The 17,220-nt window shown below is 41.4% G+C and overlaps 1 protein-coding gene across 2 annotated transcripts in view; it reads left to right on the top strand.

Moving 5' to 3' along the window:
* SPPL2A (signal peptide peptidase like 2A) overlaps positions 1–17,220 on the top strand; it is a 40,836-nt gene that overhangs the window by 7,090 nt on the left and 16,526 nt on the right. For both annotated transcript variants that reach the window (XM_030579030.1, XM_030579031.1), the window contains exons 3-6: positions 2,258–2,443; positions 3,240–3,329; positions 10,665–10,798; positions 14,234–14,385. In XM_030579030.1, the coding sequence (XP_030434890.1) occupies positions 2,258–2,443; positions 3,240–3,329; positions 10,665–10,798; positions 14,234–14,385 (562 nt within the window). The remainder of the gene's footprint in view (positions 1–2,257; positions 2,444–3,239; positions 3,330–10,664; positions 10,799–14,233; positions 14,386–17,220) is intronic.

Below are 17,220 nucleotides of genomic sequence, written 5' to 3'. Positions count from 1 at the left end.
AGAGTTACAAAGGGATCTGAAAACTAGGTAACTGGGCAGCAAAATGGCAGATGAAATTCAGTATTGATAAATGCAAAGTAATGCACGCTGGAAAACAATCTGAACTAGACGTACAAAATGATGGGGTCTAAATTAGCTGTTACCACTCAAGAAACAGATCTTGGAGTCATTGTGGATAGTTCTCTGGAAACATCTGCTCAGTGTGCAGTGGCGGTCAAAAAAGCTAATAGACTTTTAGGAACCATTAGGAAAGGGACAGATAAGACAGAAAATATCATAATGCCTCTATATAAATTCATGGTATACACACATCTTGAATACTGCATGCAAATCTGGTTGCCTCATCTCAAGAAAGATATATTGGAATTGGAAAAGGAACAGAGAAGGGCAGCTAAAATTATTAGGAGTAGGTAACAGCTTCTGTATGAGGAGAGATTAGAAAGACTCTTCAGCTTGGAGAAGAAAAAAGAACTAGATAAGTTCCTGGAGGATAGATCCGTCAATAGCTATTAGCCAGGGTGGGCAGGACTGCAGTGCCATACTCAGAGTGTCCCTAACTTCTGTTTGCCAGGAGCTGGGAATGGGCGATGGGATAGATCACTTGATGATTACCTGTTCTGTTCATTCCCTCTGGGGCACCTGTCACTGGCAACTGTCGGAAGACAGGATACTGGGCTAGGTGGACCATTGGTCTGACCCAGTATGGCCATTCTTATGTTCTATGTTCTCATTAGGATAACTTCTAAATGGGTACCACTGCTTATCTGCTGTCAAAAATAATCATAAAAAAGAATTTCTTGAATTTAGCACTGTGAGTGTATATTTAAGATTAAGCCCAACTTCCACAGTACCCCAAATGATACTGTCATGCTGTTTAGACACCAAATTTTAATGTTTTTAAAAAACCTTTCAAAGCCTAATATTGAAATGCATTAATAAAAGTTGCTGATTTTTATTTCTCTCAAAGTTTCATGTTTAGATTTAAATACTCAGCTACTCCCCAAGTGTTCGTAACTCTGATTTTTGAGTATCAAGTCAGTTCTTGGCAAAAAAAAAAAAAAGTTATAAATTAAAGTGAAATTGACTTTTTTGTTGTTTTCCAGACTGAATGAATCTCAAAAAAAAAAAAAAAAAATGTCGTCAAAATGGAGAAAAATAAACTAGATTTTAAAAATATTTCAGTTAAGTGTTCTTGGAGACACTTTGAGTTGAAGTGACTTTGTATGGAATACACCTTATTTTAGAACTTGATCTGTTTAGAACAAGAGTTGCCAATATTGATCAGCGTGTGCATTTGGGTAAAATACTAAAATGTATATGTTAAAATATATTTAATTTCAAATGGGTTTTCAGGTGTCAGTATTTTAATGATTATTTGGAATTTATATCACCATGCCTTAGTCTTGATCAAAACTTATCCTTGAGCCAAGATTAGAAAAATCCCACACATACATGTTAAAGCCGTTTTTTTTCCTTTCCTTTTGCTACCCTTGATGTGATTGGTAAATGCTAGAGGTTTGGAAATGAGAGAAATGTTTTTTTCCCTTGATTCATAAACAAGGCTAACTCTGTACAAAACCAGAGGAAGTGTAACAGCCATCTTTCTGTCAAGGACCTACTGTGGCCAAACATAGCTTGACTAGCCAAAGAAGACAGCTTGTTTTTTTTAAATAGGACTTAGTAAATGTTTTTAAAACTAAAATTAAATATACGGAAAAAATATTTAAACTACTACTACTTTGTTTTAGGGCTGGGCTACTGTCTTGGTGTGAGTGTTGCAAGAAAACCAGAGTTTGGATGTGTATCTGAGTCACTGCTTCTTTGGCTGGTGAAACTCGTGTTATGACATAGTTGGATTCTCTAGAGAGTTGCTGTCTGCTGCTCAGCATAAGCATATTCTGAAGACTAGTTTACAGAGTAGCATTGGCCTTGGAATAGGCTGTAAAATGGTTAAGTCTGGTTCAGAAATCTCAGATATACTTAGTTGCTTATTTCTATACTTTTAAATTGTTTTTGTGATCTTAGTATTGCAATGAACTCGCATGAACATGTCCCAGAAAGTTTATTCCTCTCCCGCTGCTGATTTCCTATTTTGAATCCAACATGCTGAGTCAACTATTCCATTATATTTCTTAATAGGTCTCTTTACTCCCTGTAAATAAATGTTTTTGTGTTATAAATAAATGGGAGAAACCATACTGGAAACTAATCTTTGATTTTTAGTTTTAACTTTTATACAACTTTTGATTTTTTGTAGACTTCCAGTAGTTTGGAGAACTTGACCTCTAAAGTGTTCTGCAGTAATTCTGAAGTTCCTTCTACTCTTGTAATAAAGGACAAGGCAGTTGTAGTGATGAGGGGAAACTGCTCATTTGTGGATAAAGCGAGAACTGCTCAAAGTCATGGTGCTAAAATACTGCTGATTGCCAGTAAAAGTGGTCTAGTAAGTTCTAACATTCTATAGCTTAATCTTTGTTAAAGTGACATTGTCTTAGTTGCATTTATTGTATTTTGACCTCTGTGGTTGTCTATTCTTTATACTCAAAATTACTAAATGAAAAGGCTTATCTTTGTTGTTTTCTACTAATTTTAGTTGCATAATCCTTTAAGTGAAAATTTTACATTTTATTAAGCATTAATATAATCCAGTACCTGTACACAATCATTGCTACAGAAAACAAAATCACTAAAAATATCAACTAATACAGAAGAACAAAAGGAGAGAAATTGACAGTAATAACTGCAAGATAAGAACAGTTCTTTTAGATCCTGTTTTATCACTTTGCCAGACATGCATGTCCTATTTTTCTTGCTCTTTTAAAATATTGGATATCTATTTATGTACATTATACTTGTATTTGCAGTTTGCGCAAATACATTTATATACAGCAAAATACAATATTGATAGTATAGCATCACTGATAATTGTTAATTTAAAAAAAACTGAGTTAAACTTGTTCTAAAAGGTGGGTTATCAGAGTCAAACTATTGAGTTTTGATTATCTACATAAAAGCATAAGACATTTACCAGAACATCTCTGGGTCTATAATGTCAGCCTTTCAGTGTCTGTAGCATAGTTTTCCTTAAAATATCTGAGAGTTTTTCTCTGTAGCTTTGAATCGTGTCTGCTGATTTTTGTTTGTGAACATAAATACTGGCATTCAGAGGATAATCTGCATATAGAGTTGTGTTCTGCAAATATGCTATCAAGTTCTCTCATACAGGTTTTATGTTTTAGTCTTCTCCTTCAGGTAACAAGACTGATGTACAAAACGTAACCATTCCAGTTGCTCTTGTAAGATATTATGATATAATGGATATGCAGCAGGTAAGTGACTGATAAAATACTGTAATCATTTAATCTATCATTATTATGATCTACCCTAATATTTTTATCAGGTAGTGGCCAGTTAGGCATGCATATTGTATTTTTTCCTTGGTTCAAGTGTTTAGACAATATCTGTCTTCTATCTTTTTCAGAGAAAGGGGATTGAGATTTCAGTCATGAAAGCATTAACTCGCTCTTTGATTCTTTCAGGCTAATCTGTAAGAGTGTTCCTTCAGCTTATAGAGCAGACTTTATTTCAGTTGTCCACTTGTTATGCACTGTGATCTGTTTTTACACTTTATTGAAATGTACAGATTAGAAAAAGACTGACACTGAATTAGAAGAGAATATAGAACTGAACATGTCATGACCAATAGCTAGCAACTCTTCCTTTTGACATATGGGATACTGTGTAAGACAAAACAAACATTACATGTGAATTACTTTTATTATAGTGTGATAATGCAATATATAATACTAACGTTCAATAACAGATAGCAATTGACTTTTCTTTCATATTTTATACAACTTTGATTATCTGAAGCTCAGTAATTCAAAACAAGGTAATTTCTCCTGAGTTCTATTAACTGCATCAAAAGTTACTTCAGATTTCCAAATGCATTCAATGCCCCTGTGATGTTCAGATAATTGAGATTATATCTTTGTGAAATTTGTGATATTTCTTGAATAGAAAGTAAAATAATCACTATGTTGCTAGTACACTCCATTCATTCACTATTGAATCCTCCCTTCCTCATCTCTGCTGGCAACTCCACTGTACAGTAACTCCACATTTAAAGTCATCCCGGTTAATGTTGTTTCGTTGTTACGTTGCTGATCAATTAGAGAATATGCTCATTTTAAAGTTGCGCAATGCTCCCTTACAATGTCTGGCAGCCACCTGCTTTGTCCACTGCTTGCAGGAAGAGCAACCAGTTGGAGCTAGCTGGTGAGGGCTTGGAACCAGGGTGGACTGGCAGCCCCCCATCAGCTCCCTATTTCCATAGGTTCCCTGTGTGGCAGCCACCCAGCAGGCTATCAATTGCTGGCAGTTCAGCTGTCCCTCCCCCACTGCCATATGCTGCTTCTACCCTCTGCCTTGGAGCTGCTTTCTGGAGCCTCCTGCTTTCTGTGCGGGGGGGAGGATGGGAGGGAAAGGGGGAGGAAGAGGAGCTAATGTCAGAGTGTTCCCCCTCCCCCCTGCTCCTGCACTCCGCTTACGCCAGTTCCAAAGAGCAGGGGGACACGTGACAGGGCTCAGGACGGAGGGGGCTTGCTGGTAGGAGCTGCTGTCTCAACTTGTTGATCTGTTTAAAAAGGCAATGTACTTAGAGTGGTGTCAATGTACTTAAAGGGGCAATGTGCATCTCTCTCTCTCTGACACACTGTGTGTGTTATTGTCTCCCCTCCCTCCATTCATGCTGCCTTGTAAAATGTGAGGCTGCATTAAAAACAATGTGCTAAGCCTCGAGGACTCAGCCGATTGCTAGTTCATCATTTAGCAGTAAGGCAGAATATCCCACCCTCTGACTTCACCACCTCAGCCAAGCTTCACAGTCGTCATCGCTGTGTACCAGTATTAAACTCTGTGTGTGTGTGTGTGTGTGTGTGTGTGTGTGTGTGTGTGTGTGTGTGTGTGTGTGTGTGTGTGTGTGTGTGTGTGTGTGTGTGTGTGTGTGTGTGTGTGTGTGTGTGTGTGTGTGTGTGTGTGTGTGTGTAAAATTTCCCTGGAACCTAACCCCTTCTGTTTACATTAATTCATTTTGGGAAATTGGATTTGCGTAACATTGTTTCACTTCAAGTTGCATTTTTCAGGAACATAACTACAACGTTAAGTGAGGAGTTACTGTATTTCCTGTATCCTGTACTGTATTCCCTTGTCATGTTCGGTTCCTCTCTTGTTCTTCTCCCACATCCAGGCTATTCACAAATCTGTTAGCTCTTCCTCTGCATCATCTCTGATATCTGTCTTTCCTTCTGTGTTCCCACTGCAGAATTTCTTTTCCATGCCATGGTTATGTTTTACCTTGACTACTGCAGCTTCCTCCTTCTGTGTCTGCTTGTTTTTGTACAGTGCAGATTACTTTGACAGCACTAAATATATTATAGTGGACTAACAGGTACATGGGCCAGGTGCACAATTTCTCAAGTTGTTTTAGGAGTGTAATCCCTCCTTGGAGTGCCTAGTGTACTCCCACAGCATGAATTATAAGGTTGCTTCCAGGTCTCTGTCTCCAGCGTCGCAGTGGGAAATGCTGTTATCCCGCTATATCAATTCATTATAAGTATATAGCGTTACAGTTGCAGGGTAACAGCACCTTGGACCCATGCTGTCGTCTGCTCTATGGCTGCCCCCTTAGGTCTCAGACTTCTGTCACCTCTCTCTGGGCAGGGACCTGTGCCCTATCCCCTCAGATCTGGAATTCAGGCTGCAGTCCACCTGCAATTCACTGTGATTATCCCAGCAGGTCTGACCTAGCTCAGCACCTGCAGTTCACTCTCTTTCTCTAGGAGCAGTGACAGCGGCCAGACCGTTTTCACAGAGCACAGTACACTTAAAGGACAAAACCGTTATGCAGAGAACCTATAACAAAACAATAAACAGTCTAAACGCATATTGAGTTTACCAGATATTACCCAACTTCCATGTGGGGATGTAGTAGGTCAAAGTCCTTCAAACCCTTTGAGTAGAGTTTGCCCCCTTGGTTAAAGGTTTATGTCCATTTGTTGGTTCAAAATCAGGGCTGCTTAGTCAGTTCAGGCTGATGCTTTACATCAGTATTTCCCCAACTTGGAAAGCCCCTGGTGGGCCGGGCTGGTTTGTGTATCTGCCGCGTCCGCAGGTCCGGCCGATCGCGGCTCCCACTGGTCGCAGTTCACTGCTCCAGGCCAATGGGAGCTGCGGGAAGCGGCATGGGCTGAGGGACGTTCTGGCCACCGCTTCCAGCAGCTCCCATTGGCCCGGAGCAGCGAACCGCAGCCTGTGGGAGCTGCAATCGGCCAGACCTGCAGATGCGGCAGGTACACAAACCGGCCCCGCCCACCAGGGGCTTTCTCTACATAAGCGGAGTCCCAAACTTGGGAAACGCTGCTTTACATGATTTTGGGGCCTTTGTTTCCGAGGCCTCCTGAAACAGGTAAAACTAATCAGTGCCCCTTTCCTTAGGTGGCAAAGCTTCAGCAACTGGATATCTGCATAACAGCATTGGGATTTTGCATTAATCACCCCACAATGTGACACTTCCTGGGTTACCCAAGGTTGTGAGGCACCTTGCTACCACCTGCCCTTAGTGTGAGGAAACCGTGTACGTGTCTGCCAGGGATCAGCTGCTTGACCCTCACAGCCACAGCAATACAAGTGTTCTCAACCCATGTGGGCTCCGCTATTTGTCATGCATACCAACATGCTACAGGTACACTCCAACCCCTGAGTCCTTCAAGCATCTCCCTATGGTGTTCAGCCCCGTAGCCTGGACACTCACAGAATTAGCAGGCCTGCTGTTCCCAAGGGAACAGTACAGCTTACTAGCTGTACCTTAGAACAAAGCTCTGCTCAATATATGGCACTTAGACTTCTTTATAAATAAAGAAAATTACAAGTTTTTTTTAACAAAGAACAAAGGTTCATATGGTAGCAAACACAAGAATATTTTGAGTATTTCTTTGGAAAGGGTTCCGTATAAGATGCCTTCTTGTCTAATAAGATACTGCTTAAGCTAAAGTCCTTCTCACAGTGTGACCAGGATGGCCGAGACCCTTCTTTCATGAGGCCAAGCACACTGGCAGCTTGCCTCCCCCAGTGAAGGATAATGGGCTTGATCTGCTCTCCCCAGATGTAGTTCCAAAAAATCATTTTCTTTAATCCTAAATGGGGTAACCCCTGCTGTTTTTGTTTTTTACTGCAGTGGCTACAATCTGTTGACTAGCATTTTGCTCATTTTATAAATGGACGTCCATTGTGAACCATACAATACTCAGTTTGCACATGACCAGCCAGAGAAAGAGAGGCTTTCCTCTCTTTCCAGCTGCCTGGTGGTGACCTGCATTAACTCACAGACTTAGAACATAATTGTTAGTATATATACATAACTCCTCACATATTTGCTGAACATAGATCTCACAATGATTATGATGACCAGTATTACACAGGCTTTTGCTGGAGACCTTACATGAACTAGTATGTAGATCTCAGACGCCGTAACATTTATGCTCTCCTGTGTTCTCAGCCAATTAGCACAAAGCGTTCCCTGAGTCTTATATGGGAAACTCAACCAGGAACATATCACACTTATTGATACAAAAGTTTTTAACATATTCATAGACCTATGTCATTTGGAACATCTCAGTATAATAGTTTTTTAAATTTTAATGCTTCCAAGTCTGGCTTTCAAAAATGTAGATAATATTTTTAAAGTTGAAAAAATAGTCTCAAAGTTATGCCTATGCTGGGGGAGATGGGACAGATATGACCATAGAGAAGGATTACTAGGGTGCCCGACCAACATCTTAGCGGGACACACAGGTGTATTTCCTGCATGGTATGTCTGCCATTACCTCTTACAATTTCATGTTTCACCTACTTATATAATAAACATTCTCACAACAAGCAGGCATGCATGATTCACAGATGTGTTTGGCACCATTTGACGACCATCCCATGTATATTCTCTCTTTAGAACCTATGGGATGGATCTGCAGGGGGAGCTTTCATGCACTCCTGCTTGCCCTGGTCACCCCAAAACCTTTGGGTGAGAACTTGAGACTTGGTCCTTGCACTTCCAGCTCCCATGAAGCTTTCAGGGAGTGAAGATGCTAAGGCTTTGTTCCTCAAAGTGTCAGCTGCTTCCATGGTGGGTTGGGAATTCCCCACCCACATCTTCTTGGCATAGCCTAGGAAGCAATTCTTTGGAGAGAAGAGGGAACTAGTTGAGTTCTGGCTCCCTGTGAGGTGGCTCTTAACCACATGCTGCTTTTAACAGCCAAGGGATCCCAAGTCGTGGGCAAGGATATCTTCAATCCTCCCCGTAACCAAATTCATTTATCTGCCTCACAACCTCAGGCATCAGGCCAGGAGACTCCTGTAGTATAACCTTGTTCTCTGGGGGTGGAGGAGGAAGGGTATTGAGCTTGATCCTTCACTCCACTGGGCTGGCCTTTTGTTCCTACACTGAGATGAGGTGAGCAGTGTTTTTCTTCTCCTGCCTTGCTCAGAGCACTTACATTTTCAGAGATCATTGGGCAGTTACAGACTCTGGAAAGAAAATTCCCCTTCCAAGGTCCTGGCTGTAATAACCTCTGAAATATCCCTGGCAGCTGTTTTACACTTTACTTGAGTGGGTGACATAGTTTTGGCAGTGCTTTTTAGCTGCCTCAGTGTCCCCACTTTCAGCTGAAGACTTAGCCACCACTCTTCTGTCTCAGGGTCCCTGGTATGGATGGGCAGAGAATGATCCCCCTTGCCTGCGCTCCAGGTCTCAGAGAATTTACCTTGGCTGTCTCTTTTCCCCACCTCCTAGTATCAGATATTTGTTTGGCTGTGCTAAGAAGGTGACTTGAGCTTAATGGGGCTTCCTGTATGTTACAGTTAATTTACACCCCCCACCCTTCTCTCAGCCCCTCCACTTGCATAGTCACTGACACCCTTACCTGCATGATTACAGATAGCTGTCAGCACCTGATACAGGCCTGTAGCTTTTACAAGGAGAAGGGGAGCGGGCTTTGTTTGACAGTTAGTGTCATTTCCAAGATGCAGACCAAAAATAGTATCCTTTCATACACCTACAGCGAGCACTCCTGACCCTTCCTGGGGCTGTGCAGAAATCTGTGCTGCAGGTAGAGTGAAGGCTTTTATATCAGGAACTTAAAACCAGATTTCACAGCCTTTCAGCATTTCAGGGGCTTTCACTACTGGGTTTTTAATTATGGTCCCGGTGGTCTCGGAATGTCTTTTCATTAATTTTCACTTTCCTTTCCCACTGGGAACTGTATGGATCTGACCAAGGAGGGTCAGCAGGACATGGGTGGAGTGATTTTGAGGTGTATCCACATCAGCATGCACATCATATGGAACAAGTGAACTGTTCCACTGAACTTGCTTTCTCTGGAGATTGTTACCCAGTTAATTGTAAGGTTGGAGTGCAGGATGGCTTTGCAGGACTGCGCTGGGTCTCAGTAGTTGATTAGGAAATCCCTTGCAGTTTGTCACAGATGATGTTGTTTTTCCGCATCTGCCCCAGGATTTCCTCTGAGGTGGCCTCTCTGCCTTGGAGCAGATCCTCCCCTTTGAGTATGGGTCTCTGCTTGGGCCCAGTCCAGGCTCTGTGATCCAGTTCCATCCCTATTAAGTTTTTTATCCCTCTCAAACTGACTATTGGCTAATGGTCTGCCATTTTCCCTGCTAAACACAATTTTCTAGGGCTTCTATCTGCTAACCATGATTTTAGGCCGGGGAGGTCAGTTTAAACTTTCACAATTAGGCTTTTTTAGGTAGTTTATAATCTTTATAGTCCTCTCTGTCTGTATGGGTGAAAGCATCTAAGGAGGTGGTGGGCAGCCTGCGGCCCATCAGGATAATCTGTTTACCCACTTTCTGGATTCTTCTGGGGATACTCTCTTAGGTCTTAAGCCTCTAGCCATTACTTCTCTCAGGACAGGGCCATCATCTATCTCTCATCAGAACAGAGATGTAGGCTCTCGTCTTCTTGAAATTCACTGTGATTATCCCAGAAGGTCTGATGTAGCTCAGCACCTGCAGTTGACTCTCTCCAGGAACAATGGCAGAGTTACCAGGTATCAGGTTTCACAAGGAAGGGTACACTTATTTTAGGACAGAAACATTACACAGAAAATATGTAGGGTGTGGAGCTTCAGCAGCTGGATATCTGTATAACAGAACTGGATTAACCACCTCAAGTGATTTTTGCATTAACCACTCTCTAGTGATTCCATATTTCACATGAAACCCAATCAGGAACACACACATACTCGTAACTTACTGATACAAAGGTCTATAAATATTCTATGGACCCCATATTTAGTGTGTCTTAATAAAAAGTCTTTGACGTTTTTGTGCATCTGAGATCTAACTCACAAAAATTCAGGTAACATTTATAAAGTTGCTACAATAGTCCCCAAGTTATATCTGTGTTTGTCATATTTGTCACGTATAGTACATCTTCATACATAGTAGGTAGGTAAAATTGACAGTCTGACCCAGTTTGCAGCAGAAGGTGAAGATAACATCTGATTTTAAAAAACAGGATAAACAGTGCATATTCTGCCTGTCATAAAGAGCCTGTGCTGTTATATGTAACTGATACATTTATCATTTTTCAGGCCCTTGGAGCAAGCATTAATGTGACACTCTATTCACCATCTTTGCCAGAGTTTGACTACAGTATGGTTGTCATCTTTCTAATTGCTGTGCTCACTGTGGCGCTGGGAGGCTACTGGAGTGGAGTATCAGAGCTGTAAGTTCTGTTAAACCATATAATCTATTAAGCAATGTAAAATGTAGATCTAAATATCTGGTGGTAGTGGTAATGGATATGAGAGGGCATCTTTAAAAACAAGATTGGATGTTTTCCTAAAAGGATATGCTCTAGTTCAAACAGGAATTAGTTTGGGGAAGTTCTGTGGCCTGTGTTATGCAGGAGGTGAGAGCAGATGATCACGGTGGTCCCTTTCTGGTTTTATAATCTATAATTTATATGCTGAAGATAAACATATAGTGCCCATCTATACAAAGGGAAATAAAAACAACCCAGGAAACTACAGACAAGTTAGTTTAACTTCTGTGCCAGGGAAGATAATGGAGCAAGTAATTAAAGAATTCAACTGCAAACCCTTGGAAGGTGGTAAGGTGATAGGGAATAGCCAGCTGTTGTCATTAGCCACTGGTGTGGTGCTCTGCTCTTGTTTGATGATAACAGTCGGCTGCGTGCATGTTCCATCTGTGTGCTGCCCTAGCTCTGCGCAGATAGCTGACACAGCAAACCCCAAGAGAACCCCCAAAAACCACAGACTCTAGTAAGGTACGGAGGAACCTGAGCCAGGTTTATTGTCAAACCAAGCACAGTAATAGTTTCCCATACATTCTACAAGACATACTATGAATTTGTGCCCGCTGGCAATGGACCGACTCAGTCAGTGGCGGGACTTTCCACTGCCCTGTAGGCTAGACAAAGATGTGCACTCCGGGACCTACTTTTATAGTTATAGGACAGATTACTCATCCCTACTGATGTATTGAAGTACAGCCCCTTGGCTCATTAAGGTGCTGTCACCTCCTTCAATCATGTTGTTTCAAACAGATCTATCCATCATGCTGTCCTTTTGACCCTGTCTTTAAGATGCACCTGCCTGTTCCTCGTTATCTCCGTGGAGTGTTCTGATGTTATCTTGGCACAAGTTCCTCTTATTAGCACTTGTCTGGATGCACCTGCCTCTAGCAACCCTCTTCTCGCCAACTTCTGTGAGGGGCCTGCCTCTGGCTCACAGCCCAGCTTTTGCTTAGCAATGCCTGGAAGTACTTTGGTTCAGGCTTCAGGCCTCAGACTGGACCTCTGACACAAGAGTTTGTTTCAGGGCCACATCTTACTACACCAGCATGGATTCGTAAAGAACAAATCATGTCAAACCAATCTGATAGCTTTCTTTGATAGGATAATGAGTCTTATGGGTAAGGGAGAAGCAGTGGATGTGGTATACCTAGACTTTAGTAAGGCATTTGATACGGTCTCACATGATATTCTTATCAATAAACTAGGCAAATGCAACTTAGATGGGGCTACTATATGGTGGGTTCATAACTGGCTGGATTATTGTACTCAGAGAGTACTTATTAATGGTTCCCAATCCTGCTGGAAAGGCATAACAAGTGGGGTTCCGCAGAGGTCTGTTTTGCGACTGACTCTGTTCAATATTTTCATCAACGACTTAGATATTGGCATAGAAATACGCTTATTAAGTTTGCAGATGATACCAAAGTGGGAGGAGTTGCAATTGCTTTGGAAGATAGGGTCATAATTCAAAATGATCTGGACAAATTGGAGAAATGTTCTGAGGTAAACAGGATCAAGTTTAATAAAGACAAATGCAAAGTGCTCCACTTAGGAAGGAACAATCAGTTTCACACATATAGAATGGGAAGAGACTGTCTAGGAAGGAGTATGGCAGAAAGGGATCTAGGGGTTACAGTGGACCACAAGCTAAATATGAGTCAACAGTGTGATGCTGTTGCAAAAACAAACAAGATTCTGGGATGCATTAACAGGTGTGTCGTGAGCAAGACGCGAGAAGTCATTCTCTGCTTCCTGCCGCAGGTGAGTGTGGGACCTTTCCCCAACTCCCCCACAGCAACACGGCTGAAGCTGGGGCAAGGAAAGTGGAGCAGGCTGGGACCACATTGCTCCGCTTCCAGCCCCAGGTGGCGGGGCTTCCTTGTAAGATTTGTAAGCCATTAACTTAAAACCAATCCTCACAGGAAGTATGTAATACACTTAGGAAATTCTTTTTCCTGTTGATAACTATTGCCTTTTCAGCATGTCAGCATTTGTAAATACATTGGCCTTGGGATTGGGGAGAGTGTGATGTCTGACAGAGAAAGTTTCACAAGCATCCCATACCGTGAGAGAGGTAGTTTGCCTGTATGGTTAAAGGGTTTCAGTTGTTTTGTTTGGTGCAACACTTCAGCAGTTTCAATGTGATTATTTCTTGTGGTAAGTTGTAAATATGGAGCACGTTTGTATTATAACCTTGAAGAAATGTTACTTTTAATGACACTGCTTTATTTCTCTTTCTCTCCCTGTTTAATTATGGACTGTAGAGGCAGAAAACTGATGGTTGACTGACTAGATTTTGCTGACACTAATGTTGTTGAGACACTTAATGAGATGGAACAAGTCCCAAAACACTTACTGGATCTTGTGCCTGTCAGTGACAGATACATTTTCAGTGGTTTTGAGTTCCTGGGCTAAATTCACTGCTGGCTTAATCAGGAAAACTCCACTAAAATGAGTGAAATTGGGGCTACTTTACACTAGAAAATTAGATTGACCCAGCTGTGTTGCTCGGAGTTGTGAACTATTTGCTCAAGGGTGTGGATTTTTAAGCCAGTCCGAGTCCCTGTGTAGACAGTGGTATATTGACTGATGAACCCTTCCTGTTGGCAAAGGTAGTGTCTATATTGAGTGCTACAGTGGCACAGCTGCAGCTGGGCTGTTGTAGTATTTCAAGTGTAAACTAGCTGTTGTTCTGGTTTTATTCTAATGCCAGATTTTGCATTTGTAGCAGATTTTGGACCAGTGGCTCCTAAAAAAAGGTGTGAGAGGCTCCTTCCATTTGAGACTGTTCTTTTAGAGCTAACTTGGACTTTTTTGCTGGAATGTTTTCTTTAAAGTTCGACCCTCCCTCTCCTCAAAAACAGAGATTAATAGAAGGAATTAAATATTTCATCATGACCTATTGTGGAACAACAGCATGGACCTATAGAAAAGTAAAGTTTTGGGGGAGAATTTCAAAGGATGAGATGGGAATTTGGCGTTTTCTTCCAACTTCATATTTTTCTGCAGTAATAGTATTATGAAAGATCAGAATAAATCCTCAAGGTTTTTTCCTTTAGGCTATCAAATCTTAATGTTCTGCCTGAATCTGCCCTTACAGCTATGTGGGTTATTTTACAAATCAAAACCAGCTTCAGCAAGTTAGTTCAGCATATGCCTAGCTTTTGAAGTCAGTGGCCCTGTGCACATGCTTAAAGTTAGGCGTGTGGTTAATTACCTTGCTAAATTGATCCTCCAGTGACTACTTAAATCTTAATACAACAAAAATTGGGCGCAAGGTAAGCACTTTGTTTTTATGTCCATGTTCAATTTCTATAAATGAAATATTTTTTGTCTATACAGTGAGGATTTAAAGGCAGTGACAAACCCTGAAGACAGAGAAACGAGAAGAAAGAAAGAGGAAAACGTTACTTTCACCCCTCTAACGGTTATCATATTTGTGGTAATCTGTTGTGCCATGCTACTCTTACTTTATTTCTTCTACAAATGGCTAGGTAAGAAGTAATATATAATCTTATTTGATTTCATATTTAAATATATTTTCTCCTTTAAATGCCATTGTTAACAGTTTTATGGAATTTAGTTTTATTTCAGAGTCAAAGTTCAGCTAACTTTTTTTTTCTTTTTAAATAACTCTCCCCTCAATTTATTGATGGAGCAGAGTAAGGTGAGTTATTTTTTTTTAAAAAGGGGGGGATGGAGAGGGGGCAACCTCTCTCTCTCTCTCTCTCTGTCTCCCCCCACCTGCCAATTTGTTTCTCCATTGAGGTTGCCAAGGCAATAGTTATTTTGGATAAAGTATATATGAGAGACAATCTCTTGCCTTGATGGTAAAAAAAAAAAAAAAAAAAAAAAAAAAAAAGTAGTAGAGTATACGATACCCTTTGTTCATCCTTGTAGAGGGAACATGATAGCTGAATACTTAGAGCAACTGCTTACCTACATTAATGAGTTGTATCTAGACTCACTTTGGATTTGTAGTTTCATCAGACTCCTTGTGGTAGGTCCTAATGGCCTAAGTAAACCTGGTGTAATTAGACAGAGTTGGACGTGCTACTGATGACATAATAATTTTCCAGATGATGCAGTCCCAAGGAAACTTTTGCGTAATCATGTACTACTTTTTTCCATGCCTCGTTCAGTGGGTTGTGTAATGAATGAAGCTGGTGTCTGTAGGATCCCTGCCTCATTTGTTACAGAAGTTGGAAGGGGTGTGGTGATTAAGGCAGGGGATAGCAGGAAGAGAAAGGATGGTCTGATGATTAAGGCAGTTGAATGCTGCCCTGGAGAACTTGATTTTATTCCTGCCTCTGCCACAGAGTTCTGTATGAAGTTGAGTGTAACTGAGTGGTCTATCCCTTTTACAGCCAGGAACCTGAGGCCAGCCAGCTCTGTTCTTAGGGAGAGCCCCCTGAACAGCATTAGGACCTGGTAGAAAGACTTTATCAGACCCAGCTGGGAAGGGACTAGGTGATTGCCTGATGAACACCTGATTGCTATAAAGGCTGGAGGAGTTACAGGAAGGAGATGGGCTCCTATGTCAGGCTCTAGAGCAGGGGGACTACCCAGGCCTATAGGAAGAGTTGCCAGGAGCAGAGATGATCTGGCAAAAAGTCCCTTTGTCAGGGGAAAATTAGCTGATGGATTTATGTTGAATTGGTTTATTTTGTGGTTTTCTGAAGATCATCAGTGCACCCAATAAATGGTGTCCTGAAGAAAGGGGCTGAACAGACTCTCTGGGTATGGCGTTAATCCTTCCTAGGCTGGGGAAATGTCTTCTCCAAAAATTCTATAGGTGGCCACTGTGTGTTCCTCATTTTCTGGGTTGCCATCTTGAGACTCCTGGGATCTGATTTGCAGAAGTACTAAGTATTCACAACTGCAACAGAAGTCCATGGGAGTTCTTTTCTGAACACACTAAGTACTATAAATGCAAAGAACTTGGAAAAATTAGGTCTTACGTGTGATGAGATCTCGGGGGTTCAGCCTGGGACTGTGCGATCGCTGTGTTCCCTTAACTCTCCAGCATAGGGACAATGCTTTGCTAGTAACGAGCAGCAAACCCCTCCAGGCGCTATTGTCACTCAGCACAACCACATGTGGATCCCAAACCCAGCTAGAATGCATGAATGCTCTCAGAGCCACTCATTAATATCACAGAGAGAGGCACCAGCCAAATCCTCCCAGCTTGGTACCTCAGGAATGTACCATCTTGCACTGCTCAAGACTAGCAGTGCAAATTTATTTACTGATTCACCACTTCATCCATTGAAAGTGGATATACACCAGCCTTTGGTAAGGGTGTTTGCTCAGGTTTACAAACACTTCAGGCAAACTCACTGGTAAAGATAAACAGTTAAATTTATTGACAACAAAAGATAGATTTTAAGTGATTATAAGTGATAGAGAAAAATTCAGAGTTTGATACCAAAAGAAGAAAAAATATAAGCAGGCAGTCTAAACTCTCAACTCTATTAGACTGAGTAACATCTAGATTAATCAGTTTTTCTGACCCCACTGGATATTGCAGTTCACAGTACACAGATCTCACTCTTGAAACCTGGGCCAGTTCCCTCTGTTGGAGTCTTCAGTTTCTGAGTGTCCTTGTTGCTTGCAGAGTAGGTGGGGGAAGGAGAAAGGCCAAGAAGTTGGCCCTTCTGTTCTGTTGTATATCCTTAGTCCGTGTGCTTGGACAACACAAGCCCAGGTATGTCTGGTGGGCATTACTGAGTCTCCAAGCAAAGCTGAGCAATTCCCCTGGTGTAGCCTTATGCAGGTGAGTCATTGAATTGTAACTCCCTTGCTTGACAGTGCCTGTTGATGGTTGTGCCTCAGTTCCCTATGTGCAAAATGGGGATGGTAGTACCACCTTACCTCACAGGGAGGTTAAAATTAAAGTGTGTAAAGAGCTAAGATGATATGAAAGTACTATAGAGAGACCCATGAAGGAACTAATAAGTCTGTATACGGTGTAGAGTTTGGATGGTGTGCAGTAAATAATACATGGTGGTATATATTAAATGGCATGGATAAAAATAAATATTGAATAGCTATCCATTCAGAGAGCACTGTCCATCCTGTGTGCTGAATGAGGTGTGGAGTCCTGTAGAAAATAAATGGTATAATTGTGTTATTGAGGACTGCATCATAATGCATATCTACAAGGAGGCTGAATTAAGGTTGCTCATGCAACCATAATAATTCTGGCACTTCCTAACTTTTGGATGCATGTCTTTGCTACCTTAGTGTTTTTGTTATATACAAATACTAATATAGGTTGCTTCTGGGTCTGTCTTTATTCTAGGCTGTTTGCTAAATTCCTTCCATAT

Source organism: Gopherus evgoodei, chromosome 10 (assembly GCF_007399415.2).
Source record: "Gopherus evgoodei ecotype Sinaloan lineage chromosome 10, rGopEvg1_v1.p, whole genome shotgun sequence".
Taxonomy (NCBI): Eukaryota; Metazoa; Chordata; order Testudines; family Testudinidae; genus Gopherus; species Gopherus evgoodei.
The sequence above is the reverse complement of the archived record's forward strand: the minus strand, read 5'-3'. Positions and strand labels throughout refer to the sequence as shown.